The following is a 15,379-nucleotide window of genomic DNA, read 5'->3' on the forward strand; positions in this document are numbered from 1 at the left end:
TCAGACGGGAACATGCGTCGGTAGTGCCCATCGGTGTAAGACTGTGAGGGGAGAATCTCATTCCATTTCAAGTGATTCGCATGAGTCACGAATGGATCCTATTTTAACTCCCGGAAAGAAACTTTTTTTACTCTATTTATTATTCTTTATCTTAATTTATCAAGGTAAGTAGCATGACGGTAGACTTGTGTGGTGACTTATGCTCTTTTGCTCATTTCTATATATAGCCTATATAATATTTTAAAGAATAAATTGAATTTTGATTTGACTAAAAAAGAATGTAGGCTATTTTATTATTGTAAGGAACCAGGAAAAAAAATATTTGGCAGTAAAGGAGGAACTATAATATAATGCTGATGGACTAAATGCTTAAATTCCTTATCTTAATAGGCCTATATCAAAGTCAAAGTTTGTAGCATAATAGTCTTTATATATATATATATATATATATATATATATATATATATATATATATATATATATATATATATATATATATATATATATATATATATATATATATCCTAGTCTAATGCATAGTCTACAAACGTTTGATAAAATTATTTAATGCAGAAAAGTGTTAAACTTACTGTGAAAAAATATATAGGCTAATAATCATAAACGTTGAAAAATGTTGCACTAATTAGATCATTTGTTTCTTTTTAGCACATCTCACGTGGGGAACTGAAAGTCTGAATTTAACACAACAGCATGATTTTGAAAAGTAAGTAGCCTATTAAGATTTACATGTGCCTATCCGATATGCGTGTTGTATTTTTTATTTTATTTTAGTATTAATTATTTATTTAAGACTATTATTTATTTATTGTAACAGGACAAACACTTGCGTAGGCTATTGCAATCTATTTACATGATAATGCTAAACATTCTGTACATTTTGAGCATCTTAAGCGTTAACATCCCGACTCGTGACTGAACTCGCGCTAATTTTACGCATGTTTGATGAAATCACCTGAAAGGTCTTCAGGTCTGTAATAGTTGTGAAACAGGCCTGTGAAAACGCCTGTGAGTCTCTGTCGAACACAAGTGCTGATTAGCTGTGTGTGAGGAACAAACCGCTCCTTGTTCTCTGTGTGTCCCAGCAGCAGCGAAAGCAGCAGGATAATGCTGGAGAAATGGGATCCCGCTTCCCAAACGGAGCAGGTAGGAGAGCTGAAGCGATGCATTGAGAGAGCGCACAGGAAACCTGCGCTAAATGCAGTGCCATGAGGTTAAATGCATAACATTACAGAAAACAAGGTGTTTGCAAAGATGTGTTTTCTTCATCTATGATAAAAGCGAGGTTGTTGAACAATGTGTGGTGAGAATAGCCTGCCTGATTTAATTAGGATCTAAATTAAAGTGCGATATTCAACATTTCTATGAGGTTTATGATGAAGGAATTTAAAACGTTTTCTACACAATTCCAGGAAAATCTACGATTCTCTCATGGCTCATTTAATTTTCAGTAGCCTAGGCTACTATTCACCAGTATCATGTTTAATAATGAAAGAAGGGAAAGTTTTTGAGAATTATGCACGAATGATGTCAGGGTGCATTTTTTTTTTTTTTTTTATGAAAACTTGTTCGACTGAAGAGGTCACCGTAGCAACACCACGCTTTCTCGAGCAGTTTGAGTCGGACAAAACATAAATAGCCTACTGCGTCATGATAATTTTTTATTTATTAGCAATGTACATGTAGACTAACATAAAGTTAATGTTTTTTCTTTGTTTGTTTAAAATGTAGGCTACTAGCCTGTTAAATTGTGTCAGGTGCGCCCGAGATCAGTCGCACAGTTATGAACGAGACAGGCTGCGCCCCGAAAACGAAAAATTCCTCGCAACTTTTCTTCTTAAAAGAAGTTGACCCCACTGAAATTCATTGTTTAATTCGCACACTGAAAACACATCCCCCAGTGCTGGCTTTGTGGAGCTCTTTGGGACAAAAGTCGTCATTTCGGAGGCAGTAAAGCGGTTTCAGGTGTCCGCTGGGCGCTCAGGATTGGTAAAGCTGGAGCGGCTGTTCCCCAGAGCCGCTATTCACTGAGACACACTGGCCCCGTTCATTATGTCAGAATACATCTCCCTTACAGCCTCGTAAGCTACATGAAATTATTGAACTCTCAGATATCAGGTGTGATGGGGAGAAGCGGGCAGAATAGAGCCGGTTTCGGTCAGATAAGAAAATGATTTAGTTCTGAAGTGAAGTGAATCGCTGATCGCTCTCATGTAGGCTACCCCCTCCTGCGGTAATAATAAACTCTTATCCATGTTATGCGCAGCACATTCTTGCAGTTTCTGTAGCATACAAGCGAACAATGATTTATTAGATTAGGACTTTGATTGGCATTTCAGATTTGTCCTGCATCTTCTCCTGATAAATTTAATCTGGGAGGTCTTCATTAATCCGATATGAAAACAAATGAATGTAGCCTAGTTGCAGGGCAGAATTTAGGTTTAATTAGTCAAATAATTAAAACTAACTGCTAGAGTTACATTTAGTAGGCTATTGCCTAACAATAAATGCCTGTAATAACCGTAGCCTAAATGTTAAGAATTTTCTGAAGTCTTTTTTCTGAAGTCTTTTCAAGTGAATGACTTATTGTCATTGAGATGACTGAGAGGCAGAGTATAGGGACCCCCATGCTACATATTAAAAAAGGTTTATAAATAATAATAATAATAATAAACCTGAGCGTTTCATTTTTGTTTTTACATATTTGTATGTACATTACAATAATTAGTTTTAATGTGCAGAGTCATGCACATTACATTTTTAATTTTACTCAATACATTCAAATGTTGGATTAACTAAACGTCTTAACTTCAGCTGGTTGACATCAACTAAATATTGCATTTTTGTGTAACCCTTTCCCCCCATAAGTTCGAAATCAAACAATAATTGGCAAACTCCCTTTAGAACTGCTAGGGGTCACAGAACCACTATTACAAAAACAATGTTTTAACTTCAATAATTTTATTCTCCAAAGAGATCCTTAGAAAGCAACAACTCGTCAGCAGAGCAAACAGAAGCACAGAAGCCTTCACCCCGCAGAGCCATCGGTAAGACCTGAGCTGAATGTTACCATACTTTAGGAGTGCTCTCTTTATGCATGTTTTCCTCAATTATACTTTGCTCTGTTTATTTCATCTTGCATGTATTTTTGTTTACACCTGCACATGTGTGTATGAATTCATCTGTTAAAGAACTGTTTGGATGCACCGGAATGCTTGTGTTGCTAACTTTATTTGTTGTTTGCATTTAATTATGTTGATAATTTCAGTGTGGGCAAGTTTGTGATGCATAAACCTTATTTTTGTTATGAGAAACTGCAATCGATAAGAGTTATGCTCATTTGAAATGTGAGAAAGGGACTGCCCCCTCTTTCAGTGGACATCTGTTCAACAGGCTGATGAGTGTCATCATTACACACAAGAGCTGGATTCATCTTAATGCTTCAATGACCCCTTCAGCTACCAGACATCAAACGCACGCTTAAACGCACTGAAACACACACTATTTTAATGTGCTTTATTTTTGTCGTGCAGGTGGGTGTACATCTCCTTGTCTGAACGGGGGTTGGTGTGTCCATCCAGACTCCTGTAACTGCACTTTATACCAGGCCACTGGGACACACTGCCAGACAGGTACTGTACTGTGCAGCACACAACACATTAAGATTCCTCGCTTAATTTTGGCATGACAAATAATAGATCAAACGTTTCAGTCCCCAACCTAGGCTTTGAGCGAGAGATGACATGTCGCTCGTGGGGACAATACAACTATGAAACCTTTGATGGACTCTATTACTACTTCCCTGGAAAATGCAGCTACACATTGCTGAGAGACTGTGATGACAGCACTCGGTCAAGTGTACATATACAGGTGATGTCTTATAATACGTTTATAGTTCCACTGATGTTTATAGTGGTAGAAAATATGTCCTTTACCAGATGGTGATTTGTTGCCTTTTTTGCCATTCGACTGCAATTAGTTTAGGATTGGATCTTTTGAGCAGGCTTCTGTTCTCTGCTTTGCGTTAGCGATGCCACATATGTGTGTGTGTGTGTGTGTGTGTGTGTGTGTGTGTGTGTGTGTGTGTGTGTGTACTGCACAGCTCTTGCCTGAGGAAGATATTTATTGGCATTCATAGAGAAAGTGATCTCATTATTATGGTCATTTATGCCCATTACAGTTTAATACAGTAATTACAGCCAGGGCCAAAACAGAATTGGCTTTGTTCTCCCAGACTCACTGATGGGAATCCAGAGAGGGTGAGTTAACTCAGCCAGGAGTTTCTTTAGGCCATTAGCTTAAGTGCCAATATCATTTATCAATGAATTGAAAGGATGGCTGACAGTAATGCAGAATTTAAGCAGGATTGGCCCGGCTGCTCTGGATAAGTAGACTCCGCTCTTTGATGATGTAGAGGAAGCTTCTTAAGAGCTGCACACTATATTTGCAGACTCTTTATTTTAGTGTTTTACTTCCACTTTATTTTAGTGTTGAATTCTTTTTAATTCAGTTGTCTTCTCTTCCCTATTGTGATGTATATCTAAATGCCTTCGCAAACATGAAAAATGTAGGATGGACTAGATTTTGTCCATCAGGAGTTGGCTCATTGTGGTTTGCTATTGCTGTGATCTCATGTGAGTGACAGGATGTCCCGCCCAAAAGAGAAGTTGTTGAAAGTGGAAGGAAAGTGATTTTGATTAAACATTATGAGGGTAAATTAATTTATTTAAAAAAATATATATGTGCATGGATAAATCACTATAATAAATGCTGCAATATTCCATAAAAAAGTAAGAATAGCATGGTGACTTTAATACAGCAAGATTCTATATCATGCTTTATTACTAATTGTTGATCTACAGGTGCATAATGACCCAGAATGCAGTTATTTCCCATACTCCTGCACACGTTCAATCAGCCTCTTCCTGCCGTGGGAGGGGGAGATTAGGTTACAGAACTTCAGTGTTACTTTCAAGGGTCAAAGGTAATGAACTTTCACATTCAACCACACACTAGTCACTTAACCTCAACCTGACCTACGTGATATGTCATGGATATTTTAAAGGAGCTGTTTTCGTAGACGGTTTAAGTGTGTGTAGTATCAACTGTGGTTGAAAATCCACTCTCTCTCTAGTGTGCAGCTGCCCCATCACATCCATGATGTTGAGCTGGAGCGAATCTCTGACTACATCATAGTGTCACAGCCACAGGGTTTCACGCTAGCCTGGCAGGGATTGACTGGCTCTGTGTACATCAAGATGAGTCCTGAGTTTGTAGGACACACCTGTGGACTGTGTGGCAATTTCAATGCTGACACTCAGGATGACCTAAAGACCAGCTATGGTAAGTTTCACTCAATTTGTGACAGACTGTGGCATTTGAATTAAAGCTGTGTGATGGAAAAGGAAAACAAACAACAATAGATCATAGATATATTTGACAATATAGAAAATAGTGATTGTTTGAATAGTATGAAATATATCATGACAGTGATTATAAATGAGTTATATGTTCTTTCACATTATGCCTGTCAATACCAGTTATATACACTATTCAGTTCTCTATTTAGTGATTCAAACTAAATCTTTTTTTCTTTTTTTTTCAACTGACAGTCAGAGAAGTATTGTTATATAATGAAGTAATATTTGATGGGTAGTTGAAATGAAATACACATAGGATGGTGTGATATGCTGTACTGCATATAAAACTATTTTAAACTGCATTTTTATGTGCGTAAATATACATTTGTTCATAGTTAGTATGCATGTAGTTTTAGATAGTTTTAGTTTTAAAAATGGTAATACAATTAGTTGAAAACTAAATACCTTCCCCTCACACACATTTTAAAATCTAATTTAATCTTTTTAAAAAGTGCATGAACACATAATGCATCTCCTACTCATATGCATTAATGTTTGGTACCTTGTTTGCTCCAGGTGTTTTCACAGAGGATTTGTCCATGTTTGGAAACAGCTGGGCAGAGGAGGATCCACAGCTGGCCAGATGTCATATTGTTCCATCTCTCTACCCCTCACCGTGTGCTATGCAGGATCCTCATGTCTTATTGGTACTAAACACACACACACTCATGTTGTGTTTTCATGCTTTATGGGGACTTTCTATAGATATGATTTTTTTTCTATATGATTTTTATATTCTTCAAACTGTATATTCTATCTCCTTACACCAGTGGTTCCCAAACCTGTCCTGGAGGACCCCCAGCACTGCACATTTTGTCTCCCTAATCAGACACACCCACTTCAGGTCTTGCCATCTCTACTAATGAGCTGATGTGTTGGATCAGGTGTGTCTGATGAGGGAAACATGCAAAATGTGCAGTGCTGGGGGTCCAGGACAGGACAGGTTTGGGAACCACTGCCTTACACTAACCCTACCCCTAAACCTGCATATCACAGAAATTTTTATGTTTTCAAATAAACTCATTGTGTATCATTTATAAGCTTCTCATGGGAACCAAAAAATGTCCCCCACAAGGTCAAGTATTTTAAATGTTGCAGTCTTTGTGGGGTAACTTGGTTTTTACTTGACACACACACACACACACACACACACACACACACACACACACACACACACACACACACACACACACACACACACACACACACACACACACAGACATACACACACACATTTGTTTTTGTGAAATGTGGGGTTATTCTGTATGATTTATTAGGCTTTTAAAAAGTGGGAACTTGGGTAAGGTCCTCATATTTCACCTGCTCCTTGTAATACCTATGTCATACCCATGTCATTATGCACATTTGTGTTCTGATAATTCACAAAAACAAGCACACATATATACACATGTATGTATGTATATTCTGGTCCCACACCATATAATAAAGGCTCTGGTTCTTCACTGCAGAAAGTGGAGGAAGTTTGTGCCACCCTACTGAAGGAACCGTTCCAGTCTTGCCATGAGTTCGTCAGTCCATATTCATACATGGCCAGTTGCTCCAATGACCTCTGTCTGTAAGTACTGACATAAAACTGAACCACTGACATTGCCATACCTATTGAAAAGCTATAAACCTGCATTGCAAAACTACTGACAGTACTTTCCAAAGTGCTATCCTGAACATACTCATGCTGTTGCTGCTATTGTACTTTATAATAGTTGAGTGTGTATAATAGTTTCATCTGGTGCAGGTCTGGTCCCAATGGTGATGTGGTGTGCCAGGTGTTTACAGAGTATGCTAGAGCATGTGCCCATGCTGAACATCCGCTGCATAACTGGAGAACACACTTTCCTGTTTGCAGTAAGTTTCTTGCAAATGCACAAATGTTGCACAGATATTTGAGTTTATTCTGTAAAGGTTTTAAATTTATATTTGTTAAAACATAGATTTCAGACTAACTTAATGAGTATTCAGATGTTAAATAGCCAAATACACGTTTGACCACTCATACTGTATGTGCCACGTTGCTGCATTGCTTGACAACTTTGAGCAATTTGAAGTTTATCTTAGTAAACTATTGGTGTAGTGTTGTTCCAGATTATTCTTAACTTTAAAATACCGTTCAAAAATTGGAGTTGGCAAGATTTGTTGTCTCTTGATTTGTTGTCCCTTGAAGTCTCTTATGCTAATAAATGTAGATTTAATATATTTTGTATTAATAATATTACTATTATGTTTTAAAACATAAATTATTCCTATGATGGCAAAGCTGAATCTTTTTTGGCCATTTCTCCTGTCTTCAGTTTCACATGATCATTCAGAAATCATTCAATATGGTGATCAAGTAACATCTCTCATTATTATCAGTATTTCAAGTCAGTATTCAAAAGAACGGCATTTACTTTTAGATTTTTTGAAAAAGTAAATGTCTTTACTCTCATTTTTGATCAATTTAATGCACACTTGCTGAATAAAATTATTAATTTCTTTGCAAAAAAAATTCTTCCTGACCCCAATCTTTTGAATGGTAGTGTAAATAAATAATTTTAACGGTTTATTTAATATTAGTGACAATTTATTGAATTGTTACAGTACTTTTACTACAGTTGTTAGGCATGACGTTAAGTTGTAAAATCACTCTAATGCACATCATGTAATTTATTGCTTAATTCATTTAATTTTCACTTAATTCATGCTTCATTGTTTTAGATGTTTGATGTAGATGTTTAGCCATTTGATAATTTAAGTGTTTTTGTTAGGTTTTTTTTTTTTTTTTTTGCCATGAGATGCATATTGTGAGACTATCTGTTGTTCTTGGTTATAGGTGTTGATTGCCCTGACGAGTTCCTTTTCAGGGAGTGTATTAACTGCTGTCCCATGCACTGCAAGATTGAACACATGTGTATAGACAGCAAGCTACAGTGTTTGGATGGCTGCTACTGCCCTGATGGTAGTAACACTAAATTAACTAACCCCACGCTATTTATGAATGTTTAAAGGCAATAAAGTAATTTTACTGTCTCTAGATTTGATATACGAGGATGGAGTGTGTGTTAAGGCATCAGACTGTCCATGTGAGCACCACGGTATGCTGTATCCCTCCGGCCATGTCATACAGGAAGACTGCAACAACTGGTCAGACACTAAGTTATCTTATGCACTGCATACTTTAATGCATGAAGAAATATTAATGCTAGTGTTTGTGTGGTACTGAACATACAGTATGTATCCATATTTGTTCCTGCATCTTTTTTAGCACATGTGTTGGGGGCATGTGGAACTGCACAGAGCACAACTGTCCAGGTGTTTATCTGTTTTTAATTGACTTTTTTTCATATATACTGTACCCTTATAGCATTAATCTCTTTCTAAACCACATTTTCTTAATTCATTGCTTCTGAATGTATCTTATTACCATTAAGTTATTTTGCAATTTCAGAGATTTTAGTGATTTAGTCATATATGATTCAACCTTCCTCATTTACTGTTGGTGTGTTGATGAATGACCTTATTCTAGATAAAATGCTTCTCATTAAAACATTTCACTTTGATCAGCTGAATGTAATGATAATTGAAAGGCTTCTGTCATTGCATAAAACCCTACACTAATAGTTTTTTCCTCAGTAAGAATCACTAATTAATTTGAAAATTAAACTTTTTTCAAGCAGCAAAGTTGTAACCCTGGAACACAAAACCAAAAGTCATAGGGGTAATTTTTTTAAAATTGAGATTTATACATCATCTGAAAGTTAAATAAATAAGCTTTCCATTGATTTATGGTTTAGGATAGAACAACATTTGGCCCAGATGCAACTATTTGAAAATCTGGAATCTGAGGGTACTATCTAAATATTGAAAAAATCGCCTTTAAAGTTGTCCAAATTAAGTCTTTACCAATGCATATTACTACTGTATTTTTTATATACATTTACGGTAGGACATTTACAAAATATATTCATAGAAAATGATCTTTACTTAATATCCTAATGATTTTTGGCATAAAATACTGGCTATTGCCACAAATATACCTGTGCGTCTTATGACTAGTTTTGTGGTTCAGGGTAACAACTGTTTTCAACATTGTTAATAATAAGAAATGTGTCTTGACCACCAAAAATCAGCATATTACAATGATTTCTAAAGGATCATGTGACACTGAAGACTGGAGTAATGATGCTGAAAATTCAGCTTTGACATTTTAAAATACATTATTTATTTATTTCAATTTTAATTATATATTACAATAATATTACAGTTTCTTACTGTATTTTATATCAAATAAATGCCTTCTTGGTGATCATAAGAAACTTCTTTAAAAAGCATTAAAAAATCATATCAGTCCCAACATTTTTAAATGGTAGTGTACCTTATTTTTAATTTTTTTATAACAGGGGAGTGCTCTGTGACAGGAGATATGTTCTTCCAGTCGTTTGATGGCCGTGTTTACACATTTCCTGCTACGTGCCAGTACGTTTTAGCCAAAAGCAGAAACTCGGGCAGGTTCACTGTGACCATTCAGAATGCACCCTGTGGAGCCGTAAGTCCCTCTGCGCTTTCATGCTATCCGCACCAACACAAACCTCAAGTATTAGCACACAAAAGAGAAAAGACCTAAGGCATGCCAGAAGTAGCATGCCAAACCTTTATTCATCACGTTCCAGGATTGCTCTAGTGTGGTGATCTAAAGAGTAATCTGGTGGCTGGAACACAGCTTCAGTAGACAGACTTAAGATTACAGATTCTAGATTTGTGTGATTAGTCAAACTATTGGCATATTAGCAGTTAGAGTAGCTGCACTTGTTAGTCTGTTAGTTAAATTAGTCACTAGATTTGGCACAAAAAATTGCACAGCTTTTCTTTTGGCTAAAGTTTCGTTTTTTGGGTTGAGATTAAACAAAGTCTTAGATGAGCTTGTGTCGTGATTAGACCCTGTTTAACTTTGACAGATAAAACATGAAACGACACAAAACATGAAGAGTTTCTCCCCCTCAAAGCCTTCCTTTCCCAAAGCCCAGACCTGCTGATGCTAAAAGTCAACACGCAGAGAGCAGTCTGGTGTATGGTGTCACTGTCTGAACTCTGAACAAGCTATTCTGCTTATCTGAGCCTCTGAATGACAGTGCCAGAGACTTTGTAGTTGCTGAGAGAGAGAGAGAGAGAGAGAGAGAGAGAGAGAGAGAGAGAGAGAGAGAGAGAGAGAGAGAGAGAGAGAGAGAGAGAGAGAGAGAGAGAGAGATGTATTTCAGTAAAACGACTGCTGAAAGATCCCCACATAGGCACCCGGTCCATCATTTCCTTGAATGGAGTGATTCAGAGTTTGAGTCTGAGTGGTTTATCTCCTGTGAACAGCTCTCAGTAATTCATTCACAAGCATAAATGCTTAATTCCTAAACAACATGATTACTGAATTAGTCATAATTGTAACTGATGATCTGATAGGTTTGTTTCCCTGTGCTTTCATTCATCCATTGTGTTTGAAACCGTAGTTCTATTAGCTGCCGATATTATGTGTGCTAGTATAGGACGTTCTGACTCTCTTTGATTTAGTTTTGCTTTATGTCTGCAGAATCTGGATGGTGCTTGCATTCAGTCAGTCAACCTGGTGCTGGATGAGGATCCACGTACTGAGATCACAATAAGCCACAATGGAGAGGTTTTTCTGGCCAGCCAGTTCAGGATCTCACTGCCGTATTCGGATGGTAATGTACTGCTGCTCTGTAATGAGATGGATATGCTTTGGCGTGGAAATTTGCTATAACACTTCTAAAAATGTCCCAATAAATACGACCATGGGTTTTCTAACGACAAAAGTACCTTGGGCTCAATAACATCTTCAGGAAATTCATAAAGTATAGGCGTTTGTGTTAATATTACCTTGCGATACCATGACTCCTCAACTGAATCTAGATACATTACTGATTACTTACAGACACATATCCACCACCCTGATGTATATCTACGTTTTTTGTTTTTTTGTTTTACTTTTAAAGTAATTCTTAAAAAGGAATAGATCACCTTAAAATGAAAGTGCTGTCATTATTTACTCACCCGCATGTCGTTCCAAGCCTGTATAAGTTTCTTTCCTCTATGGTACACAATAGAAGATAATTTGAGATATGTCTGAGTTTTTTTTTGTCCATACAATGTAAGTCAGTGTCACCATTGTTAACTGTTTAGTTCCAAACATTCTTCAAAATATCTTTGTGGCAAGGTGGACGAGCGAGAGACATGGGAGGATTGAGCGAGACCGTGGCGTGAGTGCAAATAAGTGTCACCTGCGAGCCACACCGGTCTCGAGTCCTTGCTTGAGGGAGCTCGGAGGCATTTAATGAGAGAGACACCAGTGAAGGACGAGAGAGGACCAGGCCTGGATTTTGAGTTGTGTTTTGTTTACGTTTTGTTGTGTGTGTGCGGGCAGTCGTTCGTGAAGGGCTGCCCACGTTACTTTCGTTTAGTTTATTATTGGATTAAAGTTGTTAAATGTTCGGCAGTTCCCGCCTCCTTCCTTCCCATCTATGAACTGGCGAACATTTAACGTGGCCTTCACATAATAATGTCGCTCTCCTTATATGCCTCCGAACTCCCTCATGAGAGGACTCAAGACCGGTGTGGCTCGCTCCTCCCATGTCACTCGATTGTCCACCGCATCACAATTTTGTTGTGTTTTATGTATTTATGTACTGCAGAAGAAAGAAAGAAAGTAAGTAAGGAAAGAGTAAATAATGACATGTTTTGAGGTGAACTATACACAATACAAATAAATCAATAATATTCCACAGTGTCTGTGTTTGTTTTTCATAGTTCTTCATATGTTTAATATACTGATGTCTTTACAGATGTATTTCAGATCCAGGAGCTGTCATCAATGTTCGTCCAGGTGAAGTCATCGCAGGGTCTGCGGCTGCAGTATAACTGGAGGGAGTTCAGGCTATACCTGCAGTTGGAAGAGCAGTGGAGAGATGAGACTGTGGGGCTCTGCGGAACCTTTAACGGCAACATTCAGGATGACTTCCTGTGGGTTCCCTCTACTTTGTACTTACTTTCCCTGTCGTGTTTTCCCCTCATATTTAACTTATTCTCCAACCCTTCTTAAATTTCGTTTATGCGTTACTCTAGTGCACCCTCTGGCATGATTGAAAGCACGCCATTCTTGTTTGGAAATGCATGGCGTGTGTCTTCAGCATGTGCACCACGGCCCAGCTTACCCCAGCTTGATCCTTGTGACACACACCAGCAAGCAGGTAACACATTCATCTTGTTATGCATAACATTGCATGTTTTAGGCTACTTGTTCTGAATAACTTTCTGTGTGATTTCAGCCTCTTATGCAGTGGAGAAGTGTGACGTGCTGACGCAAGAGGTGTTTTCTGCTTGTCATGAGTACGTGAGTCCGGTGGGTTTTCAGCTACAGTGTCGTGGAGACGTCTGCAAATGTGGAGCACCGTGCCTGTGCTCCATCCTCGCTCACTATGCTCGCACCTGTAGGAGACACGGTGTCATCATTGACTTCCGCTCACATCTGTCTGAGTGTGGTGAGTAACACACACACACACACACACACACACACACACACACACACACACACACACTCACACATATATATATATATATATATATATATATATATATATATATATAACACCATTTAAAAGTTCTGAGTCAAGCTGCATTTATTTGATTGAATTAAATGATTAAATTATCAGTTTGAATACATTTTAAAATATAATTTATTTCTGTGAACAAAGCTGAATGAGCTTTTCGGCATCATTACTCCAGTCTTCATTGTCACATGATCATGATTCAGTTTCACTTGATGAATAATTCTAATTTGCTGATTTTGGTACTTAAGAAACTGCTTATTCTCAATATTAATATTAGTATTACCTTATTAATATTATATTTTTAACTCATTATTATCAAAAGTATTAAAATTCAAAATAATCATTTATTTGAAATAGATTTTGTGTAAAAATGTAAAATTTGGATCAATCTTTTTTGATCAATTTAATGCATCCTTGAGGAAAAAATATCACATCAAACTTTTAAATGGTAGTGTACATGAGCTTCAGACATCACTAGTGCATCACATTACTGTTGTGCATGAGAATAAAATGTATATGTTTTTGGCCTGTGTGTAAATGTTTTTGCAGCTGTCTTGTGTCCGTCTACTATGGAGTATGGGGTCTGCGTGTCTTCATGTCAGCGCCGCTGCCTGTTTCTGTCTCTCCCACATCCGTGTGGAGATGAGTGTGAGGAGGGTTGTGTATGCCCGGAAGGAACATACTTCAACATGCATACACACACCTGTGTGCCACGGTAAGTTAAAATATAGTTGTATGAAATACTGTACGTTTATTTTCTAGTGCTTTTTTAGAGCTTGACAGATATAGTCACTATATATAATTTTATCATTAATTTTTTCATTAATGTAGTAGAGCTAATGTCAATTCTTACACTAAAGCGAGAGACTGCAAGCTTGTTTAATTTTTTTAAGTTATTGTTTTGGACTTTCTTGGATAGAACAGTGTAGAGGAGACAGGAAGCAATGGGATTGGTAAAGGACCTTAAACCAGGACACAATCTTGGGTCGCCCAAAGCGGTACTATGGTTTGGACATGTCCACAAGGCGATGGCTTCGACAAGCTTGTTTGCCTACAACTACCTCAAATTAAAGGCATTATATGACCTCATGAAATGTGTAAATATGCTAAATTGCTTAACTCAATTCGCTCCTCATTATTTAAACATTAGCTTCGTAACTTTGGCCTAGATTTAGTTATTTAGTGTGTGTGTGAGAGTAAAGTTATTTGCAGTCCTCTTCCAACAGGCTGTAAAATGTTATGGGCCCAACAACCTCAGGTGTTGTATAATGCTTTTAGCCTCCTCACCCTCACATGGGTTCACTTCCCTTAAATGTCCTGTGTCCCACTGCCACATACTCAGTGTGTACTAGAGTTACAGCACTCACGCTGGCAGAGGCTGAGAGAAAGTCAGGGATGTGAGAGAAGGCCTCTTTCTCTACTACAGACTCAACTGCTGCACTTAGGCCTTTGTAGGCCTGTAGTCTATCACCTCTAACCCAACCACTATACTATATCAACTCTTTTAAACAGCTCAGAGAGATTTTATTGACTTAAGGTACGCAAGGTAAATCATCATTATGTTCGTCCTCACTCATTAAGCATTCAATGTCTTGTGATTGGCTGTGTTGTGTCAGTTAGGTTAGGACACTGTGTTATTTAAAGGTAATGTAGGTAATTTTCGGAGAGGCTAACAATAGTGAGCTAGCTTTGAAAGCATAAGATCCCGCCCTCTATTCAGAGCGTCTCCAAAAGCATGTCTTCTCCAAAACACATGAACGCATACAGTAGAGAGCAAAAGCATTGCGAGAGACGCTGGTAAAGTACCTCATGTCTCAAAGCACATTACATTACAGTAATAACAAACAAAAACAACTTAAAGAGCATTGACCTGTGCCACCTGACTGCTACAGATCTATTTCGGTATTGATAGTGTTACCATTGAAATGTTTAAGTTCAAGAAAAGCGTCACGGGTTTCCACAGTAGTTATGGCATGAACGTAGCATAAGCTTGTTGTTTTGGTTCTGGAGGAACTGTAAAAGGTGCCTGTTTCGGTTATGGTGCTCACGGACAGACGTCTGTCTAACTCTGCATTGCATTAAACCGCTGATGACGTGTAATGTCTGCTCGGGCAGGTTGTGCATAGGTATGAAAATGCATAAGTTGACAGGTAGGTAGGGCATTGTATTGTTGTCCTCAGAACAAGGGCAATGATTGGACAAACATTTAATGGTCCTACACCTTCCACAGACATTTAGATACTTTAGTGATTGCTCTCAGGATGTGAAGAGCCTTTCAACCAGCATAAAAAAAAAAAGTGGAACAAATCACCTACCCTGACTTTAACTAAATTGTCT

The 15,379-nt window shown here is 37.6% G+C and overlaps 1 protein-coding gene across 1 annotated transcript in view; it reads left to right on the top strand.

Moving 5' to 3' along the window:
• Positions 1–575: 575 nt before the first annotated feature.
• otog (otogelin) overlaps positions 576–15,379 on the top strand; it is a 45,482-nt gene continuing 30,678 nt past the window's right edge. Inside the window, exons 1-19 of the mRNA XM_067439036.1 lie at positions 576–724; positions 1,107–1,164; positions 2,993–3,065; positions 3,552–3,650; positions 3,731–3,888; positions 4,881–5,002; positions 5,153–5,361; positions 5,955–6,085; positions 6,908–7,014; positions 7,192–7,301; positions 8,266–8,391; positions 8,468–8,576; positions 8,698–8,744; positions 9,833–9,978; positions 11,008–11,140; positions 12,278–12,455; positions 12,558–12,682; positions 12,761–12,973; positions 13,592–13,757. Coding sequence (XP_067295137.1) covers positions 1,126–1,164; positions 2,993–3,065; positions 3,552–3,650; positions 3,731–3,888; positions 4,881–5,002; positions 5,153–5,361; positions 5,955–6,085; positions 6,908–7,014; positions 7,192–7,301; positions 8,266–8,391; positions 8,468–8,576; positions 8,698–8,744; positions 9,833–9,978; positions 11,008–11,140; positions 12,278–12,455; positions 12,558–12,682; positions 12,761–12,973; positions 13,592–13,757 — 2,291 coding nt within the window. The 5' untranslated portion in view covers positions 576–724; positions 1,107–1,125. The remainder of the gene's footprint in view (positions 725–1,106; positions 1,165–2,992; positions 3,066–3,551; positions 3,651–3,730; positions 3,889–4,880; positions 5,003–5,152; positions 5,362–5,954; positions 6,086–6,907; positions 7,015–7,191; positions 7,302–8,265; positions 8,392–8,467; positions 8,577–8,697; positions 8,745–9,832; positions 9,979–11,007; positions 11,141–12,277; positions 12,456–12,557; positions 12,683–12,760; positions 12,974–13,591; positions 13,758–15,379) is intronic.

This window comes from Pseudorasbora parva, chromosome 1 (genome assembly GCF_024679245.1).
Source record: "Pseudorasbora parva isolate DD20220531a chromosome 1, ASM2467924v1, whole genome shotgun sequence".
In the NCBI taxonomy this organism is placed as follows: Eukaryota; Metazoa; Chordata; class Actinopteri; order Cypriniformes; family Gobionidae; genus Pseudorasbora; species Pseudorasbora parva.